This window comes from Cibotium barometz, chromosome 26, assembly GCF_041138505.1.
Source record: "Cibotium barometz isolate CiBa-2024 chromosome 26, ASM4113850v1, whole genome shotgun sequence".
In the NCBI taxonomy this organism is placed as follows: domain Eukaryota; kingdom Viridiplantae; phylum Streptophyta; class Polypodiopsida; order Cyatheales; family Cibotiaceae; genus Cibotium; species Cibotium barometz.
In genome coordinates, this window is record NC_141071.1 from 568,291 (window position 1) to 586,777 (window position 18,487).

The 18,487-nt window shown below is 45.4% G+C and overlaps 1 protein-coding gene and 1 pseudogene across 1 annotated transcript; both read left to right on the top strand.

The window, feature by feature from the left end:
* Positions 1 to 1,404: 1,404 nt before the first annotated feature.
* LOC147623546 (polyubiquitin 11-like) lies at positions 1,405 to 8,266 on the top strand (annotated as a pseudogene).
* Positions 8,267 to 14,423: 6,157 nt separating this feature from the next.
* On the top strand, positions 14,424 to 16,501 carry LOC147623547 (uncharacterized). Its single transcript, XM_086820084.1, has 2 exons — positions 14,424 to 15,250; positions 15,740 to 16,501. Exons 1-2 carry the CDS (start codon positions 14,474 to 14,476, stop codon positions 16,385 to 16,387), a joined length of 1,425 nt encoding a protein of 474 aa, XP_086676210.1. The 5' UTR covers positions 14,424 to 14,473; the 3' UTR covers positions 16,388 to 16,501.
* Positions 16,502 to 18,487: the final 1,986 nt, after the last annotated feature.

The window sequence follows — 18,487 nt, forward strand, 5'->3', positions numbered from 1 at the left end:
TCATGACTATCCACACTCACTTAAAGTGTGTCCACCGTGGGTGCCTACCATGACATACTTTTTGCCTCATTCATAGTCTCATATAAGTACAATGAGGGTTCTCATCTCTTCTCTATATTATCTTAAAGAAGAGTTTCACAAAGCTGCCATGTGGCACGAGTTTGGACATTTGGGAAGAGAAGGAGAGGTTCAAGGAGGTTGGGGTAGAATTTGAATTTTGGAGGTTTAAGAAGAGGTTTCTCTCCTTGCCACGTGGTAGCTTTAGGGAGGGCCCTTGGCGCCCATGAATCCACACCATTTTTTTACTTTAATATTTTAAATGTTTTGTTTAACCATACTAATAAAGTACCTAATGTTTTTTTGTGAAACTACAAGCTGGTCGTGTAAAAACGGTGCATAGAGGGAGAGGGAGAGAGGGCACATGAGAGAAATAGATAGATAGATAGATAGATAGATAGATAGAGAGAGAGAGAGAGAGAGAGAGAGAGAGAGAGAGAGAGAGAGAGAGAGAGAGAGAGAGAGAGAGAGAGAGAGAGAGAATGACAAGGGTTTTGGTTTTTTTTATTTACTATTTTTAATGTACTAATAAAGTAACTAATGTTTTTTTAAATTGTAGGTTGGCCTGCAAAAACGGCAAACAGAGAGGGAGAGAGAGAGGGTGGAAGAGAGCGAGAGAGAGAGAGAGAGAGAGAGAGAGAGAGGTTTTGGTTTTTTTTTGAATTTACTGATTTTTAATGTTTTATTTAACCTTACTAAATATTTTTTTATTGGAAACTGCACGGTTGCAAAAAAAAGGGTGGGGGAGAGAGAGAGAGAGAGAGAGAGAGAGAGAGAGAGAGAGAGAGAGAGAGAGAGAGGGCAGGAGATAGAGTAAGAGAAAGAGTAGGGGGGAGAGAGAGAGAGAGAGGACGACATGGGTTTTGGTTTTTTTTATTTACTATTTTTTAATGTTTTATTCAACCTTACTACCGTTTCTTTTTTTTGGAAGCTGAAGGGTTACAAAAACAGCAAAAAGAAAGAGAGAGAGAGAGAGGGGGGAGAAGAGAGAGAGAGAGAACACGACAAGGCGACACAAGTTTTTAAGTTTTATTTAACCTTAGTAAAGTACATAATGTTTTTTTTAGTGAAATTACGAAAACGGCAGAGAGAGAAGGGGAATTGCAAGGCGGTAACCAGTTTTGGTTTTTCAATTTTAATATTTTATTTAACCTTAGTAAAGTATCTAATGTCTTTTTTTGAAACTGTAGGGTTGCAAAAACAACGGAGAGAGAGAGGGGGCGGGAGAGAGATAGGGGGCAATTTTTACCTTGGTGGGTAGCGTAAGATGCTTGCACAAAAGCAAGCATCAAAACCACGTGGCATGCTTAATAAAGCTAAACGCACTTAATAAAGCCCAAGGTAAACATGACGCTGGCATTTTTTTACTTCCATTATATTTCTTTCTCTTTTTTTTTGCATGGAAGCAACTGGAGCTTTTGTGAGTTTTCTAGTCGGGAGAGAAACCACGCGGAGGACAGAGAGTCCTTATCTTTCAGGTTTTGTTTTTTGCTCATCTCTCTTCGGCCATCACCAAATTTCGTCTGTCGTTGAATTTCGTTGTCAAATATTTGCCCATCGAACTGCTTCATCAGTCTGTCGATGCTGGGAATTCTCAATCGTCGTTCGTTCGCAGCAATGCCATTCGTCAATCTCCATCATCACTTGTGCATCTCACTTACTTATCTCTGCACAAAGTCTTGGGTGGTGGCTAGTCCAACCACAAAGCACCTTGGTGATTCTATATGAACAATCGGACCCCTCTCTTCTCCACTCAAAAGCAAGACCATTACCCTGGAGATGGAGAGTTATGACACTATCGACAACGTCAAGGCAAAGATCCAGGATAAGGAGGGTGTTAGATACCTGTAACGCCGCTCTACAGGTGCTACCACAAGAGGGGACGGCCTCTGGCTCACCACCCAGCCATATAGGAAGAATGAGGATTGCCCCTCATCCCCCAGGCTATATAGTGTGTGGCCTGCCGTCCACACTAGCTTGGCCGCCCATGACTCCGCATGGGCATCCTCTCCCATTGAACCCCGGACATGGCCATCCGGTCTGCCGCCGCCGTCGGTCATCACAGGCGTTATAGCCTACGTGACATTACCCCCCCCTTAAGAAGAGTTTTCATCCTCGAAAACAAACTAGGGAAACCTTTTGGAAATTGCACTATGGCGTTCCCAGGTAGCTACCTCCTCATCCCTATCTATCCATTTAACAAGTACCTCCTAGTACACTTTATGTCGGGTTTGTCTGTCATGATACTGTAGAATCTTTTCAGGTTCATGTGGTATCTTTGGTGGCTCTATCAAGTTTACCAAAATCTCTGGAGAAACTGCGTTCTCTAACCCGTGAACTGATTTCTTCAGTTTACTGACATGGAAGACAGGATGGACTTGAGAACTCTCCGGTAACTCAAGTTTATATGCTACATCCCCAACCTTATTAAGGATTTTAAAAGGACCACAATATCTCGGAGAAAGTTTATTACACTTTCCCGTTTTCATGGTTTCTGACTGCGCAGGAACCTTGAGGAATACAAAGTCACCTTCTGCAAAGGCCACCTTTCTACGTCCTTTATCCGCATAAGTTTAAGCGCGATCCTGAGTGCTATGAATGCTCTCACGTGCGGCTCTGAGCATATCATTCATATCTTCAAGGAAATCCTTGACAGATTGAATCTTCTCCTTTTCTAGGCCTACAGCCACCATCAGAGATCTCGGCTAGAATCCATACATTAACATGAATGGTGTAAATCCAGTCTCGCTGAGTGTTTGGAGTTGTTATAGGCAAACTCCAATAAGGGCAAGTACTCTTCCCAATTAGATTGCTTCTTACTAACATAAGAACGCAACATATCCTCTAGAATTTGGTTAACTCTTTCAGTTTGACCATCATACTCCGGATGATCAGCCGTACTCATACTCAGAGTAGTATCCAACTTTTTGAAGACTTCCCTCCAAAAATGACTGTTGAACTTTCTATCTCTATTCGACACTATATCTGCGGGCAGGCCATATAGCTTGTAGAGATGTTCAATAAAGAGTTTTGCCAACTCTGGCGTTTTTACAGTTTTCTTCATGGCAATAAACTTTGCCATTTTAGTTAACCTATCCACTACCACCCACACCGAGTCATTCCCTTGACTCGTCTTGGGTAAACCGGTAATGAAATCCATGGAAATGCTTTCCCATTTCCCTTGAGGAATCTCCAGCGGATGGAGTAGTCCTCCAACCGTAAGACGTTCATGTTTATTGACTTGGCACTTACTGCATTTCAGCACATAAGTTTGGACGTCCTTAAACAAACTAGGCCAATAAAACTGTCTTTTTACTAGTGCATAGGTCTTCTGAATCCCAGGATGACCATCCAGAAGGAATCCACTCTCCATCTTGTGCTCTGCCTGCGTGGAGATATGTAGATCTTTGTGAAAATCTTGATCGGAAAGACCATAACCCTGGAGGTTGGAGAGCTCTGAAACCATCAACAATGAGAAGGCCAAGATCCAAGACAAGAAAGGGATGGTCGAAGCCTTGTTGATTACAACATCCAAAAGGATCCACGCTCCACCTCGTCCTTTGCCTGTGTGGAGGTCAGTGAGGACTACTACCATTTCTAAGAGCCAAGGTATCTCGTTCGCACTGATAGGGGTTATAGCTCTACATTAATCAGCAAATCGTGAAACAATATCACATGAGACTCATCGCATCATCGACTTCAATATCGCAGGCTGACAAAGGTATTCATATTTTTCTTTCTTTTATATTTGAACAAACTAATGGCCACTTTCAACACTGAAGATGTATCTTCAGTCCACTTTCAATACCGAGAGTGTTATTTGGGAAACAGGGGAAGGGCACATTCCCTTATGTTTATACAATTTTTAGGAAGGACTGTACCAACTCCCCGCCATACTGTATGTATGGTTTTTTTTCACTCGCACAAATAAGCACAAAATTCGTATGATTTGAACAACGACATGTAACTCAAATTCAAATGTACTAACCAACTTGCAATTATCATTTTTGCGAGGTACTTCAAGATCTCCATTGATCATAAGCGTAGCGTGCAGTTTATTGATAGCGGACATGCCTCTAGTACCCTTTGCAAGTATGTTTACAGATTCATGTTCGCTTGATCACTTTACAGATTCATGTTCGCTTGATCACTTTAAGATATTTATAAGTAAAACTACACGGCTATATGTTTGTTAATTTTGAACTTTTACTTCGAGATATTCCAATCAAAACCACAAAAATTTTTGCACAATAGGTAACATGGCAAATCGAAACTTGGGAAACACACGCCTAAAAAGAAGATGTGTTTTAGAAATTAGGATTTCAAGGAAAAGAAAATAATTGCCAATGCCAAATGCTTCCACATGGAGAAATTATATGAGCGATGGTGTTCTAAGTGTGATATTGTTGCTGGCAACATTGCACTATGTTTTAGATGCAGCGTGTGTTCATTTCTGACAAAGCGGCATCGTACTGAAAGTAAAAGCTGCACTACTAATGTTAAGCTGGCAAGTGCACTATTACTGGATGCTGTAAACAAATATGGTGTTAAAGCACACTGGTGTGCTTGTTACAAGTGCAAAAAGAATATGACTAGGCAAGCAAGTATAGTGCCCCTACGTCTAGATTACATTCTTCAGCTCTGCTAACAGGCAACTAGCTACATACCCAACTTCTTAGCATCTTAGATGTGTCAATGAGTGTCACTTCAATGCCATCGCAAGAGGCATTCTGGAGAGAAGATCTATACTAGACAAGCTCCTAATCTGTTGGTCGACTGATTTCGCGATGGGGCTCGAATATCAAAAGACCTAGCCTCTGATCCAGTTGCAAGCATACTTGCATACAATATAGTGAACAATCCAATTATAAAAAAGTATAAGACACTCCGGGTCTCAGTCAACCCCAACTTCTTGACTAACGAGTAGTTGAAGAAGTTGTGGCTAGCTCGATCATCAATAAAAACTATGACTCTACGGCCACCTATGGTGCCATACATGCGCACCATGTCATGCGAACCTACAGTAGGCTGCCACATCGCTGGTGTCACTGAACAAGCGTGATGCTCATCACAATGACACACTGTCACCTCTCTGAACTCTGCGGAACTGAGAGGGAGTCTTTGCACTGTATGTAACTGCCTAGAAGACTTACCATCTTTTTTGGGCTCGTTGCCACTCGTGCTGGCTTTAGGCTTTGGACACTCAGCCTTCGTGTGCCCTACCTCATTGCAATTAGAGCAGCAATTTTCCTTTCGCGCTTTAATATACTGCTCTTCCTTTTGGATTTCGTTGTCTCTTTTCTTCCTGGATGGTCGCGGTTTTTTAGACCAATGACCAGCCTGTCCTTCCTGGTCCGTCCTATCCCCTTGTTTATCACTGCGGAACCCTTTTCTTTTAAGGCCTGACCTTCTCTTTTCACTACCCTCGGCCCTGCTAGAACCACCACGCGCACTACGGTGCTTGATGTCATCAAATATCTGCGCATATTTAATTGCCTCTGCTAAGTCTTTAGGCTGTAAGGGCTCTACGTACTCAAGGTAATTATCTTTGAGGCCTCTCTTAAAGCCTCGCAATGTCTGGAATGCATCGATTCCCTTTAGCTTGAGTACTATCTCCCTATAGTCTAAGATGTACTGAGTTAGGGATTTGTTCTCCATCGAGCACTTGTCCCATAACTCCCAGCTTCTCTCTGCCTCATTAACAGGCAAAAATTCTTTTCGAAACATTGTTTCAAACTCCGTCCAAGTGGTAGGACGAGTTATCAAACTCATCCAGCAGTTGTACGCTTTGCTGGTTAATGAGAGGCTAGCCTCTCTACGGGCTGTATCCGGCTAGGCTGCTGTCGCAGCGCATGCAAATCTAACCACTTCGCTAGAAACATATTGACCGAGTCTTTCTTTCTCTCCTTCTCCTCGCCACCAAAACTAGGCGGCTTTAAGTCTTTTAATAACAACGAAGCTGTCTCTACGAACGGCCCTGCAGGCGCATCGGCCTATACTCCTGCAACCACTGGCGAGGCTACGCTCACCCGTGCCGCAGGAGCTCGGCTACCACGAGGAGTACTAGCCGAGGGGCGGCTGTCAGTGCATCTAACCGTGTGGAGATGCTCTGTAGCATCGTGACTAAATCAGCCTGGACTTTACCCATATTGTTTAGTTTGGCATTAACATATTTAAACAGTCCACTAGAGAGCTCCGTCTCTGTCAGGACATCAGCAGGGTTCAATAGGTCATAATCGTCGTCGTCATAATCCAAGAGGTCCTCCTCGGTCCCCTCGGCGACGTCGGTGTTCATGTCCTCTGGCTCGTCGGCCAGAAAGGGGTCATCTGCCATGCGGCCGCTGCGGGCTCACTGGGTCCTAAGGCGAGGTCAATAGACGAGGAGGGCACTAGCGGATCACGCGTGATCGACGAGCGCACTCCGGACCGGACAACGGTCGGGCGTGTACAGCCTGATAATTCGGTCGGGGCCAAACCCGCGAGACCGAGGACAAGAGACTTGAAAAACCTAGAGAAGTAGAAGGCGGTGGGGACACACTACGCCTAGCAGACATCTTTAATTCTTGCAAAAAACAATGCGAGAACTCAGAAATTACTAAAAAAAAACGCTAATAAAATGAGCAGTGGTGGAGAGAGAATAGTCACCCCCCTTTACGGTCGCCTGTCGATTTGTGTTGCGTTGCGAGCCTCCAAACAGCGCCGCTTCTCCAGGATGCTCCGATCCAAGAGAAAAAAAATGCCTGCAACTCATAAGAAAAATAAATTTTCTCGGGAGGCTGTGCCTGAAACAGTCGGTCATGCCTTGCCGGGATTATTCCTCCCCAGCCGAGAGAGAGAGGATCCGTTTGGATTTAGTTTCATTTTTAATTTTATGAAAAATGAATAAGTAAAATATAAAAAAATAAAAAAATAAAGGATTTTTTTTCTTTTTGGTGGCCGCCTACTGCGCTGGTTGGCTGGCCTGGCTGGCCGTGCTGGTTGCGCTAGCCGCCCGCCGCCTGGCCTCGCTGGCCGTGCTGGTTGCGCTGGCCGCCGTCGCCGCTGCCTGGTTGGCCACGCTGGCTGCCACCCGGCTGGCCGCTGCCTGGCTGGCCGCCGTTGCCCCGCCTGGCTGGCCGCGCACGCCGTCGCCGCCTGGCTGGCCTGGCTGGCCAGGTATGGCCTAGCCGTCGCCGCAGGCTCTTCGCCCCCCTCCTCAAACGACGCTTGCACTGCTCCAGCAGGTCGTGGGACTGGTGTCCGCCCCCCCAAACGACGCTTGCGTTGTTCCAGCAGGTCATGGGGCTAGTGTTCGCCCCCCCCACACACAGTAGAGAGATGTTTCACTAGGCGACTTCTCTCTCTACCAAACGAAGGAGGCAAGCTTCGCAGAAAAAAAAACGAGATGCTTACCTGCAATTCGCTTTGTTGTGTGTGACGGGGGGAGAGAGAGAGAGAGAGAGAGAGAGAGAGTTCTTCCCTTTCAATTCTGGCCGCTTCCCTCCACACACTCCATTGTGGAGATAAGGATGAGAAGATGAATGGTTGAAAACCATTGAGTGGGCTCCGGTCCCCCGGTCACGCGCGGACTCTGACGACCCAATCGAACCGACGCTCTGATACCAGTGTTAGATACCTGTAACGCCGCTCTACGGGCGCTACCACAGGAGGGGACGGCCTCTGGCTCACCACCCAGCCATATAGGAAGAATGAGGATTTCCCCTCATCCCCCAGGCTATATAGTGTGTGGCCTGTCGTCCACACTAGCCTGGCCGCCCATGACTCCGCATGGGCATCCTCTCCCACTGAACCTCGGACATGGCCATCCGGTCTGCCGGGTTGGCCAGGCGTTACAGCCTACGTGAAAGAGGGCATTCCACCTGACCAGTGGCGTCTCATCTTTGTTGGAAAGCAGTTGGCGGATGGCCGCACCCTTGTTGATTATAGCATCCAGAAGGAATCCACTCTCCATCTTGTGCTTTGCCTGCATGGAGATATGTAGATCTTTGCAAAAATCCTGATCGGAAAGACCATAACCCTGGAGGTTGGAGAGCTCTGAAACCATCAACAATGAGAAGGCCAAGATCCAAGACAAGAAAGGGATTCCTCCCGACCAGCGAAAGCTAATTTTTGTTGGTAAGTAAATTGAAGATGGTCGAAGCCTTGTTGATTCCAACATCCAAAAGGATCCACGCTCCACCTCGTCCTTTGCCTGTGTGGAGGTCAGTGAGGACTACTACCATTTCTAAGAGCCAAGGTATCTCGTTCGCACTGATAGGGGTTATAGCTCTACATTAATCAGCAAATCGTGAAACAATATCACATGAGATTCATCGCATCATCGACTTCAATATCGCAGGCTGACAAAGGTATTCATATTTTTCTTTCTTTTATATTTGAACAAACTAATGGCCACTTTCAACACTGAAGATGTATCTTCAGTCCACTTTCAATACCGAGAGTGTTATTTGGGAAACGGGGGAAGGGCACATTCCCTTATGTTTATACAATTTTTAGGAAGGACTGTACCAACTCCTCGCCATACTGTATGTATGGTTTTTTTTCACTCGCACAAATAAGCACAAAATTCGTATGATTTGAACAACGACATGTAACTCAAATTCAAATGTACTAACCAATTTGCAATTATCCTTTTTGCGAGGTACTTCAAGATCTCCATTGATCATAAGCGTAGCGTGGTTTATTGATAGCGAACGTGCCTCTAGTACCCTTTGCAAGTATGTTTACAGATTCATGTTCGCTTGATCACTTTACAGATTCATGTTCGCTTGATCACTTTAAGATATTTATAAGTAAAACTACACGGCTATATGTTTGTTAATTTTGAACTTTTACTTCGAGATATGCCAATCAAAACCACAAAAACTTTTGCACAATAGGTAACATGGCAAATCGAAACTTGGGAAACGCACGCCTAAAAAGAAGATGTGTTTTAGAAATTAGGATTTCAAGGAAAAGAAAATAATTGCCAATGCCAAATGCTTCCACATGGAGATGTTATATGAGCAATGGTGTTCTAAGTGTGATATTATTGTTGGCAACATTGCACTATGTTTTGGATGCAGCGTGTGTTCATTTCTGACAAAGCGGCATCATATTGAAAGTAAAAGCTACACTACTAATGTTAAGCTGGCAAGTGCACTATTACTGGATGCTGTAAACAAATATGGTGTTAAAGCACACTGGTGTGCTTGTTACAAGTGCAAAAAGAATATGACTAGGCAAGCAAATATAGTGCCCCTACGTCTAGATTACATTCTTCAGCTAGCTACATACCCAACTTCTTAGCATCTTAGATGTGTCAATGAGTGTCACTTTAATGCCATCGCAACAAGAGGCATTCTGGAGAGAAGATCTATACTAGACAAGCTCCTAATCTATTGGTCGACTGATTTCGCGATGGGGCTCGAATATCAAAAGACCTAGCCTCTGATCCAGTTGCAAGCATACTTACATACAATATAGTGAACAATCCAATTATAAAAAAGTATAAGACACTCCGGGTCTCAGACAACCCCAACTTCTTGACTAACAAGTAGTTCAAGAAGTTGTGGCTAGCTCCATCATCAATAAAAACTGTGACTCTACGGCCACCTATGGTGCCATACATGCGCACCATGTCATGCGGACCTACAGTAGGCTGCCACATCGCTGGTGTCATTGAACAAGCGTGATGCTCGTCACAATGACACACTGTCACCTCTCTAAACTCTGCGGAACTGAGAGGGAGTCTTTGCACTGTATGCAATTGCCTAGAAGATTTACCATCTTTTTTGGGCTCATTGCCACTCATGCTGGCTTTAGGCTTTGGACACTCAGCCTTCGTGTGTCCTACCTCGTTGCAATTAGAGCAGCAATTTTCCTTTCGCGCTTTAATATACTGCTCTTCCTTTTGGATTTCGTTGTCTCTTTTCTTCCTGGATGGTCGCGGTTTTTTAGACCAATGACCAGCCTGTCCTTCCTCGTTCGTCCTATCCCCTTGTTTATCACTGCGGAACCCTTTTCTTTTAAGGCCTGACCTTCTCTTTTCACTACCCTCGGCCCTGCTAGAACCACCACGCGCACTACGGTGCTTGATGTCATCAAATATCTGCGCATATTTAATTGCCTCTGTTAAGTCTTTAGACTGTAAGGGCTCTACGTACTCAAGGTAATTATCTTTGAGGCCTCTCTTAAAGCCTCGCAATGTCTGGAATGCATCGATTCCCTTTAGCTTGAGTACTATCTCCCTATAGTCTGAGATGTACTGAGTTAGGGATTTGTTCTCCATCGAGCACTTGTCCCATAACTCCCACCTTCTCTCTGCGTCATTAACAGGCAAAAATTCTTTTAGAAACATCGTTTCAAACTCCGTCCAAGTGGTAGGACGAGTTGTCAAACTCATCCACCACTTGTACGCTTTGTCGGTTAATGAGAGGCTAGCCTCTACGGGCTGTATCCGGCTAGGCTGCTGTCGCAGCGTGTGCAAATCTGACCACTTTGCTAGAAACATATTGACCGAGTCTTTGTTTCTCTCCTTCTCCTCACCACCAAAACTAGGCGGCTTTAAGTCTTTTAATAACGACGAAGCTGTCGCTATACGAACGGCCCCGCAGGCGCATCGCCGGCCTATACTCCTGCAAACCACTGGCGAGGCTACGCTCACCCGTGCCGCGCAGGAGCTCGGCTACCACGAGGAGTACTAGCCGAGGCGGCTGTCAGTGCATCTAACCGTGTGGAGATGCTCTGTAGCATCGTGACTAAATCAGCCTGGACTTTACCCATATTGTTTAGTTTGGCATTAAGATATTTAAACAGTCCACTAGAGAGCTCCGTCTCTGTCAGGACATCAGCAGGGTGTCCAATAGGTCATAATCGTCATCGTCATAATCCAAGAGGTCCTCCTCGGTCCCCTCGGGGACATCGGTGTTCATGTCCTCTGGCTCGTCGGCCAGAAAGGGGTCATTTGACAATGCGGCCGCTGCGGGCTCGCTGGGTCCTAAGGCGGGGTCACGAGGAGGGCGCTGGCGGATCACGTGTGATCGACGAGCGCACTCCGGACCGGACAACGGTCAGGCGTGTACGGCTTGACAATTCGGTCGGGGTCAAACCCGCGACCGAGGACAAGAGACTTGAAAAACCTAGAGAAGTAGAAGGCGGTGGGGACACACTACGCCTAGCAGACATCTTTAATTCTTGCAAAAAACAATGCGAGAACTCGAAAATTACTAAAAAAAACGCTAATAAAATGAGCAGTGGTGGAGAGAGAATAGTCACCCCCCTTTACGGTCACCTGTCGATTTGTGTTGCGCTGTGAGCCTCCAAACAGCGCCGCTTCTCCAGGATGCTCCGATCCAAGAGAAAAAAAATGCTTGCAACTCATGAGAAAAATAAATTTTGTCGGGAGGCTGTGCCTGAAACAGTCGGTCATCCCTTGCTGGGATTATCCCTCCCCAGCCGAGAGAGAGGATCCGTTTGGATTTAGTTTCATTTTTAATTTTATTAAAAATGAATAAGTAAAATATATAAAAAAATAAAAAAATAAAGGATTTTTTTTCTTTTTGGCCGCCGCCTGCTGCGCTGGTTGGCTGGCCGCCGCCGCCTGGCTTGGCTCGCGCCGCCGCCTGGCTTGGCTCGCGCCGCCGCCTGGCTGGCCGCGCTGGTTGCGCTGGCCGCCGCCCGCCGCCACCCGGCTGGCCACGCTGGCCGTCGCCTGGCTGGCTTGGTATGGCCTGGCCGCCGCCGCGCAGGCTCTTCGCCCCCCTCCTCAAACGACGCTTGCGCTGCTCCAGCAGGTTGTGGGGCTGGTGTTCGCCCCCCCAAACGACGCTTGCGCTGTTCCAACAGGTCGTGGGACTGGTGTTCACCCCCCCCACACACAGTAGAGAGATGTTTCACTAGGCGACTTCTCTCTCTACCAAACGACGAAGGCAAGCTTCGCAGAAAGAAAACGAGATGCTTTCCTGCAATTCGCTTTGTTGTGTGTGACGGGGAGAGAGAGAGAGAGAGAGAGAGAGAGAGAGAGAGAGAGAGAGAGAGAGAGAGAGAGAGAGAGAGAGAGAGAGAGTTCTTCCCTTTCAATTCTGGCCGCTTCCCTCCACACACTCCATTGTGGAGATAAGGATGAGAAGATGAATGGTTGAAAACCATTGAGTGGGCTCCGGTCCCCCGGTCACGCACTGACCATGATGACCCAATCGAACCGACGCTCTGATACCAGTGTTAGATACCTGTAACGCCGCTACGGGCGCTACCACAGGAGGGGACGGCCTCTGGCTCACCACCCAGCCATATAGGAAGAATGAGGATTGCCCCTCATCCCCCACCAGGCTATATAGTGTGTGGCCTGCCGTCCACACTAGCCTGGCCGCCCATGACTCCACATGGGCGTCCTCTCCCACTGAACCCCGGACATGGCCATCCGGTCTGCCGCCGTCGGTCCAGGCGTTACAGCCTACGTGACAGAGGGCATTCCACCTGACCAGTGGCGTCTCATCTTTGTTGGAAAGCAGTTGGCAGATGGCCGCACCCTCGTTGATTATAGCATCCAGAAGGAATCCACTCTCCATCTTGTGCTCTGCCTGCGTGGAGATATGTAGATCTTTGTGAAAATCTTGATCGGAAAGACCATAACCCTGGAGGTTGGAGAGCTCTGAAACCATCAACAATGAGAAGGCCAAGATCCAAGACAAGAAAGGGATGGTCGAAGCCTTGTTGATTACAACATCCAAAAGGATCCACGCTCCACCTCGTCCTTTGCCTGTGTGGAGGTCAGTGAGGACTACTACCATTTCTAAGAGCCAAGGTATCTCGTTCGCACTGATAGGGGTTATAGCTCTACATTAATCAGCAAATCGTGAAACAATATCACATGAGATTCATCGCATCATCGACTTCAATATCGCAGGCTGACAAAGGTATTCATATTTTTCTTTCTTTTATATTTGAACAAACTAATGGCCACTTTCAACACTGAAGATGTATCTTCAGTCCACTTTCAATACCGAGAGTGTTATTTGGGAAACGGGGGAAGGGCACATTCCCTTATGTTTATACAATTTTTAGGAAGGACTGTACCAACTCCTCGCCATACTGTATGTATGGTTTTTTTTCACTCGCACAAATAAGCACAAAATTCGTATGATTTGAACAACGACATGTAACTCAAATTCAAATGTACTAACCAATTTGCAATTATCCTTTTTGCGAGGTACTTCAAGATCTCCATTGATCATAAGCGTAGCGTGGTTTATTGATAGCGATGTTCGCTTGATCTCTTTAAGATATTTATAAGTAAAACTACACGGCTATATGTTTGTTAATTTTGAACTTTTACTTCGAGATATGCCAATCAAAACCACAAAAATTTTTGCACAATAGGTAACATGGCAAATCGAAACTTGCGAAACACACGCCTAAAAAGAAGATGTGTTTTAGAAATTAGGATTTCAAGGAAAAGAAAATAATTGCCAATGCCAAATGCTTCCACATGGAGATGTTATATGAGCAATGGTGTTCTAAGTGTGATATTATTGTTGGCAACATTGCACTATGTTTTGGATGCAGCGTGTGTTCATTTCTGACAAAGCGTGAAAGTAAAAGCTGCACTACTAATGTTAAGCTGGCAAGTGCACTATTACTGGATGTTGTAAACAAATATGGTGTTAAAGCACACTGGTGTGCTTGTTACAAGCGCAAAAAGAATATGACTAGGCAAGCAAGTATAGTGCCCTTACGTCTAGATTACATTCTTCAGCTGCTGTGCAGGCAACTAGCTACATACCCAACTTCTTAGCATCTTAGATGTGTCAATGAGTGTCACTTCAATGCCATCGCAAGAGGCATTCTGGAGAGAAGATCTATACTAGACAAGCTCCTAATCTGTTGGTCGACTGATTTCGCGATGGGGCTCGATTATCAAAAGACCTAGCCTCTGATCCAGTTGCAAGCATACTTGCATACAATATAGTGAGCAATCCAATTATAAAAAAGTATAAGACACTCCTAGAATGTCCTCATACAAGGCTAGGCCTGTGTGACTTTCGCCAGACATTGTAGCCAACATCATCAAGAACCATATATAAGATGACCCATTTCAGCTAATGGCAAAAGTGGAGACAAATAGTGAACTATCACTGTTGCAAAATTTAGCAGAGCCTCCAAAACGAAGATCGTTCTGTACATCCGACAAACACGAGTTCACTTCGATACAATTGTGTGATGCACTTGTACAAGCGTATAAGGTTACCCAAGTATTCTAGTTTTATTTAATGTTTTTTTTTTCTTTTGGAAACTGTAGGCTGCCAGAAAGAGGTGGGACGCTTCTTTAATTTGATTTTTTAAAATTTGATTTTTTAAAATTATGCGTGCTTTTGCAGGCACGGACGGAAGGGCTCCTTGTCTACAAAGGTAGCTAGCCGCCCGCCCGTCGCATCGTATGGAAGCATCTCGGATGCAGGCAATGGATGGCGCTGCCTTCCCTGCTTTTGTAACCTCGACAGCACCCCCATCGCTGCCGTCTCCTCCTCGCAGCTCGGCCTCTGGGAGACCAATTCTGCAGATCGCAGGGCTCAGCTCTTCTCCTTTGTGTGTGTGGCAAAGGAAAAGGAGAAGAAGGACTACGATGGCATCAGCTGTTTCCATCTCCACACCCACTGTGCCTTCTTGGGATGATTTGGCAGGAAAGCTGGGCGAGCACAGGGAAGCGCCCCTTAGGCTCCCACACGCCAAGACCAGAACCTTCGAGAATAGTGGTGAGGAGCCCGCCCTCACTTTCTACAGGGACAACTCGTCCTGGTGCCCCTACTGCGAGCGCGTTTGGCTTCAGCTGGAGGAAAAGCGCATCCCCTACCATGTCGAGAAGATCAACATGAACTGCTATGGTGCTAAACCTGAATGGTACCTCCGCATGATACCCTCTGGCCTCCTTCCGGCTATTAATCTCAGAGGAAAGGTCATCCCGGAGTCCCTTGACATTATGATGGTTCTGGAGGATGCCTTCCCCCACCAGAAACCTCTGCTCCCGCCAAAAACCTCCCCGGACAAGGCAGCGGCTGTGAATTCTCTGCTGAAGCTGGAGCGGCGCCTTGTCGGAGCATGGTTGGGATGCCTACGAGGAGGAATGTGGGGCTCCATGGATGGTTTTGACAGGACTCTGAACAGCGTTGATGCCTCTCTCAAGCAATTTGGAGGACCTTATTTCCTAGGAGAAGAGGTATTTCACCACCATTCTCTTTCATTCTCACAGCCCTTATCACCCTACACTGGTATGCATTGGTATGAAAGATTTTGAAGCATATTGTTTCACATTTGAAGTTGTGAGTGCCAAGGTGTCTAGACAATGCTCATTTGTAATGTTGTACTAGATCTTAAAAATTATTGACATCACTAAGGATGCAGCTGATTGTGGTGGTTGCTGGAAAATGTAGTCATGAGAAAACCTCACCTACTGTACGTGCCGACCATGTCATCAAACATGACGTAGCAAATAGGCTGTGCTATGCATGATGAAGTTGATGATTGGACATGCAAGCTATGTGCCTGCATGTCGTAAATTCTCTTTGCTAGTGTCTTTGTCGAAATTTTCAAGCTTGAATATTTTGAACGGACATGCTGAACCCTTTGTTGGAGACACTCCCTCTTGGTTCTCCATTTCAGCATTTCAGGCTTCACATAACATTTCAAGTGTTGCTGTGGATTGCAGTTTTCTCTAGTGGATGCTGTCTATGCACCATTTCTAGAGAGAATAGCTGCAAGCGTGCCTTACTGGCTAGGGCCACAAGTACGAGGGGCAGGTAGGTGGCCTGCCTTAGATGCATGGTTCGATGCAATGGACAGCAGGTCTTCATATCAAGCCATGAAGTCAGATGATTTTACAATCACCCACACATTGGAGCCTCAGATTGGCAAGTGCAGGGAGCTCCCTGCAGGTGCAGCTTATAGGGCAAAAATAAATGGCAAAGATGGCTCCTGGGACTTGCCATTGAAGCCAGAAGTGACTGCTTGGGGCATTGATGATGGCAGTGGTACAGGCTTTGCAAAGCAAGAGGCTGCCAGGTCACTTATCAGCAACCATGAGGCCATTGTTGGGTTTGCTTCAAGAGCTTTTAAGGACCCAGGAACTTCTACAACAGCTGCTGTCGATGTAGGGTTCAGATATGTTTCCCATGCTTTGCTGGTGGGAGTGGAGAATGCAGGAACTATGCCTGCAAACCTTTCTATGGAGGCTGCAGTGGCTGCAGCCTATCTCAGAGACAGAGTTGGCGTTCCTCGAGATCTTACTTACCCTGCTGCCAGACAACTGCGTGCCCATTTGCACTGGTTGGTTAAATTGTTGGGCTCTGATTTATGATTAATGTTATAGAAATATATTTGTGTAAATTTCGCATCTTATTTGTAGATTACAATACTTCTTAAGTTGACTTGGGTTGCATTGTGTGTTCTGGGATAATGTTGTTTCAATAAACGCCTCAGAAGTCACGTTCCATTGGAGCCACCAGAGAGTGGTTTCAGAGTAGGTCTTGGACAATTATATTGCAGTCATGAACTATTTCTTCTTGTTTTGGTGAGGGTTCGGCTTGCAGATTTGATCTGGAGTGTGTGTTTAACCTTCAAGTGGGGAAGGGCAGCTTGCAGCATCCTTTATTCCATTTGTTTGCATGTTATCATCAGTTCTTGTGCCACTTACCTTACTGGTGTATGGTTCACCTGTGCTTCAGTTGACACACATATATGGATTGCAAAAAGCATATTTCAAAGCAAACCTCCAACAGGTCAGAGAAACCTGGAGGTTGTGGAGAGTTTGTGAACGTGTTCTCAGCAGTAGCACCATTCATCCAATCTCTTATTAACCTCAACTTGCCTGTTGAGTGGAGCATTTGCAGCCATGGTTCTAACTAGGGTCCAAGCTCAACCATGGTAGACATGAGTCGAGCAGTCCCGTTATTCTCCAATGTACAGCGGGGGCAGTCCATTGCTTTCTTCCACAATGTTCCAGATCATTTAGTGCAAGCATTAGCATGGGTCTTGGTGCTTATTAAGATACCATCGATGAAACAAAGGAGATTGCTAGCACAATCTCTAGCAAAGTCAAAAATAGAGTGGCCTCGAAACTGAAGGAAAAGCAGCAACAGGACAAGTTCGAGGTCTTCCAAACACGTGGTATCTTCATTAAAATAGCTTTGTGGAGATTTTCACCAAGGTGGCCAATGCCACACCAACGATCAAATGCGAGGTAAGCTCCCTCTCCACCATCGATTGCAAAAATAACAACTAGGCAGAGATCACCTTCAAGACCAAAGAAGATAGGATTGTAAGACCAAAGAAGATAGGATTGTTATCTTTAGATAGTCCTGAACTCTCAAAGGCATGCGTCTATGGCTAATAGAACACTTGGCACGAGCATGGCTCAAGCAAAAGGGAGTAGAGCTAGAGAAGCTGCGGGCAGCACACAGCAAAGAAATGGGCAATTCTCCAAAATGGCAAGGCCGTCATTCAGTAGTTTCACTTCTAAATTGATAGTCTCACCTTCTCCGAATGTGGGTGCTTGATTGATATTATGATAGGTTTTCTTTTCTATTTCTTTTCCCATAGGTTATTAATATATGGTCTTCCGGAGGACATTAATATCATCATCATTTGAGAGAGAGAGAGAGAGAGAGAGAGAGAGAGAGAGAGAGGTAGAATGCAACACGAGGGTACATACGACCAACAGTAGGACTTGAACTCGGGTGGATCATGGTCTTTATAAGGGCCCTCGCACTAGAGGTGGGTGTGTGGAGAGAGGGAGAGAGACGGGGTGGGGGTGGGGGTGGGAGTGTGTATGTGTGTTTGAGAGAGAAAGATATGTTAACATGTGCAAAAGACCACAAGGGTCTATGAGACCAAAATTGTTTTCCCCATCTCTCTCTCTCTCTCTCTCTCTCTCTATCTCTCTCTATCTATATGTTATTTCTCTCTCTTTGGACCAAGGAGATCTTGGAGAGACACAGCCAACTTCCAACACCTAGCAGATCTACAAAGCCTTCTGCAGGCTGGATATCCTTGATGGCTCCTATTTGGGGGGTTAGCTCATAGCTCTAGCCTTTATTTTCTTTTGTACCATGATGAGATTACATGGATACATTTGTATCACTTTTGGTCTTTTGAAGACATTTAATATAACTTTCTTTCTTTAATTAGTTAATTAAAAACTAGTTACAGATAAAATTAGAAATAAAAACTAGTTATTTAATAAATTTTTTTAATAAGGATAAAATCAAGAATTAATTATATTTAAATCAAAGGATAATTAAAATATGAATCAAACATACATGCATACATATATGTATGTATGTATGTATGTATGTATGTATATATATATATAGAGAGAGAGTACAAAAACATGTGCACACTCATAGAGAGGGAGAAGAGATTTAGAGAGAGCAAAGAGTTTGTGTGTGTGTGTGAGAGA

Excerpts from the sequence above, each read along its gene's own strand:
- LOC147623547 (XM_086820084.1), top strand. The coding sequence starts at position 14,474 with ATGGAAGCATCTCGGATGCAGGCAATGGATGGCGCTGCCTTCCCTGCT. Across the intron at positions 15,251-15,739 it reads CTTATTTCCTAGGAGAAGAG|TTTTCTCTAGTGGATGCTGT; the intron begins GTATTTCACCAC and ends TGTGGATTGCAG.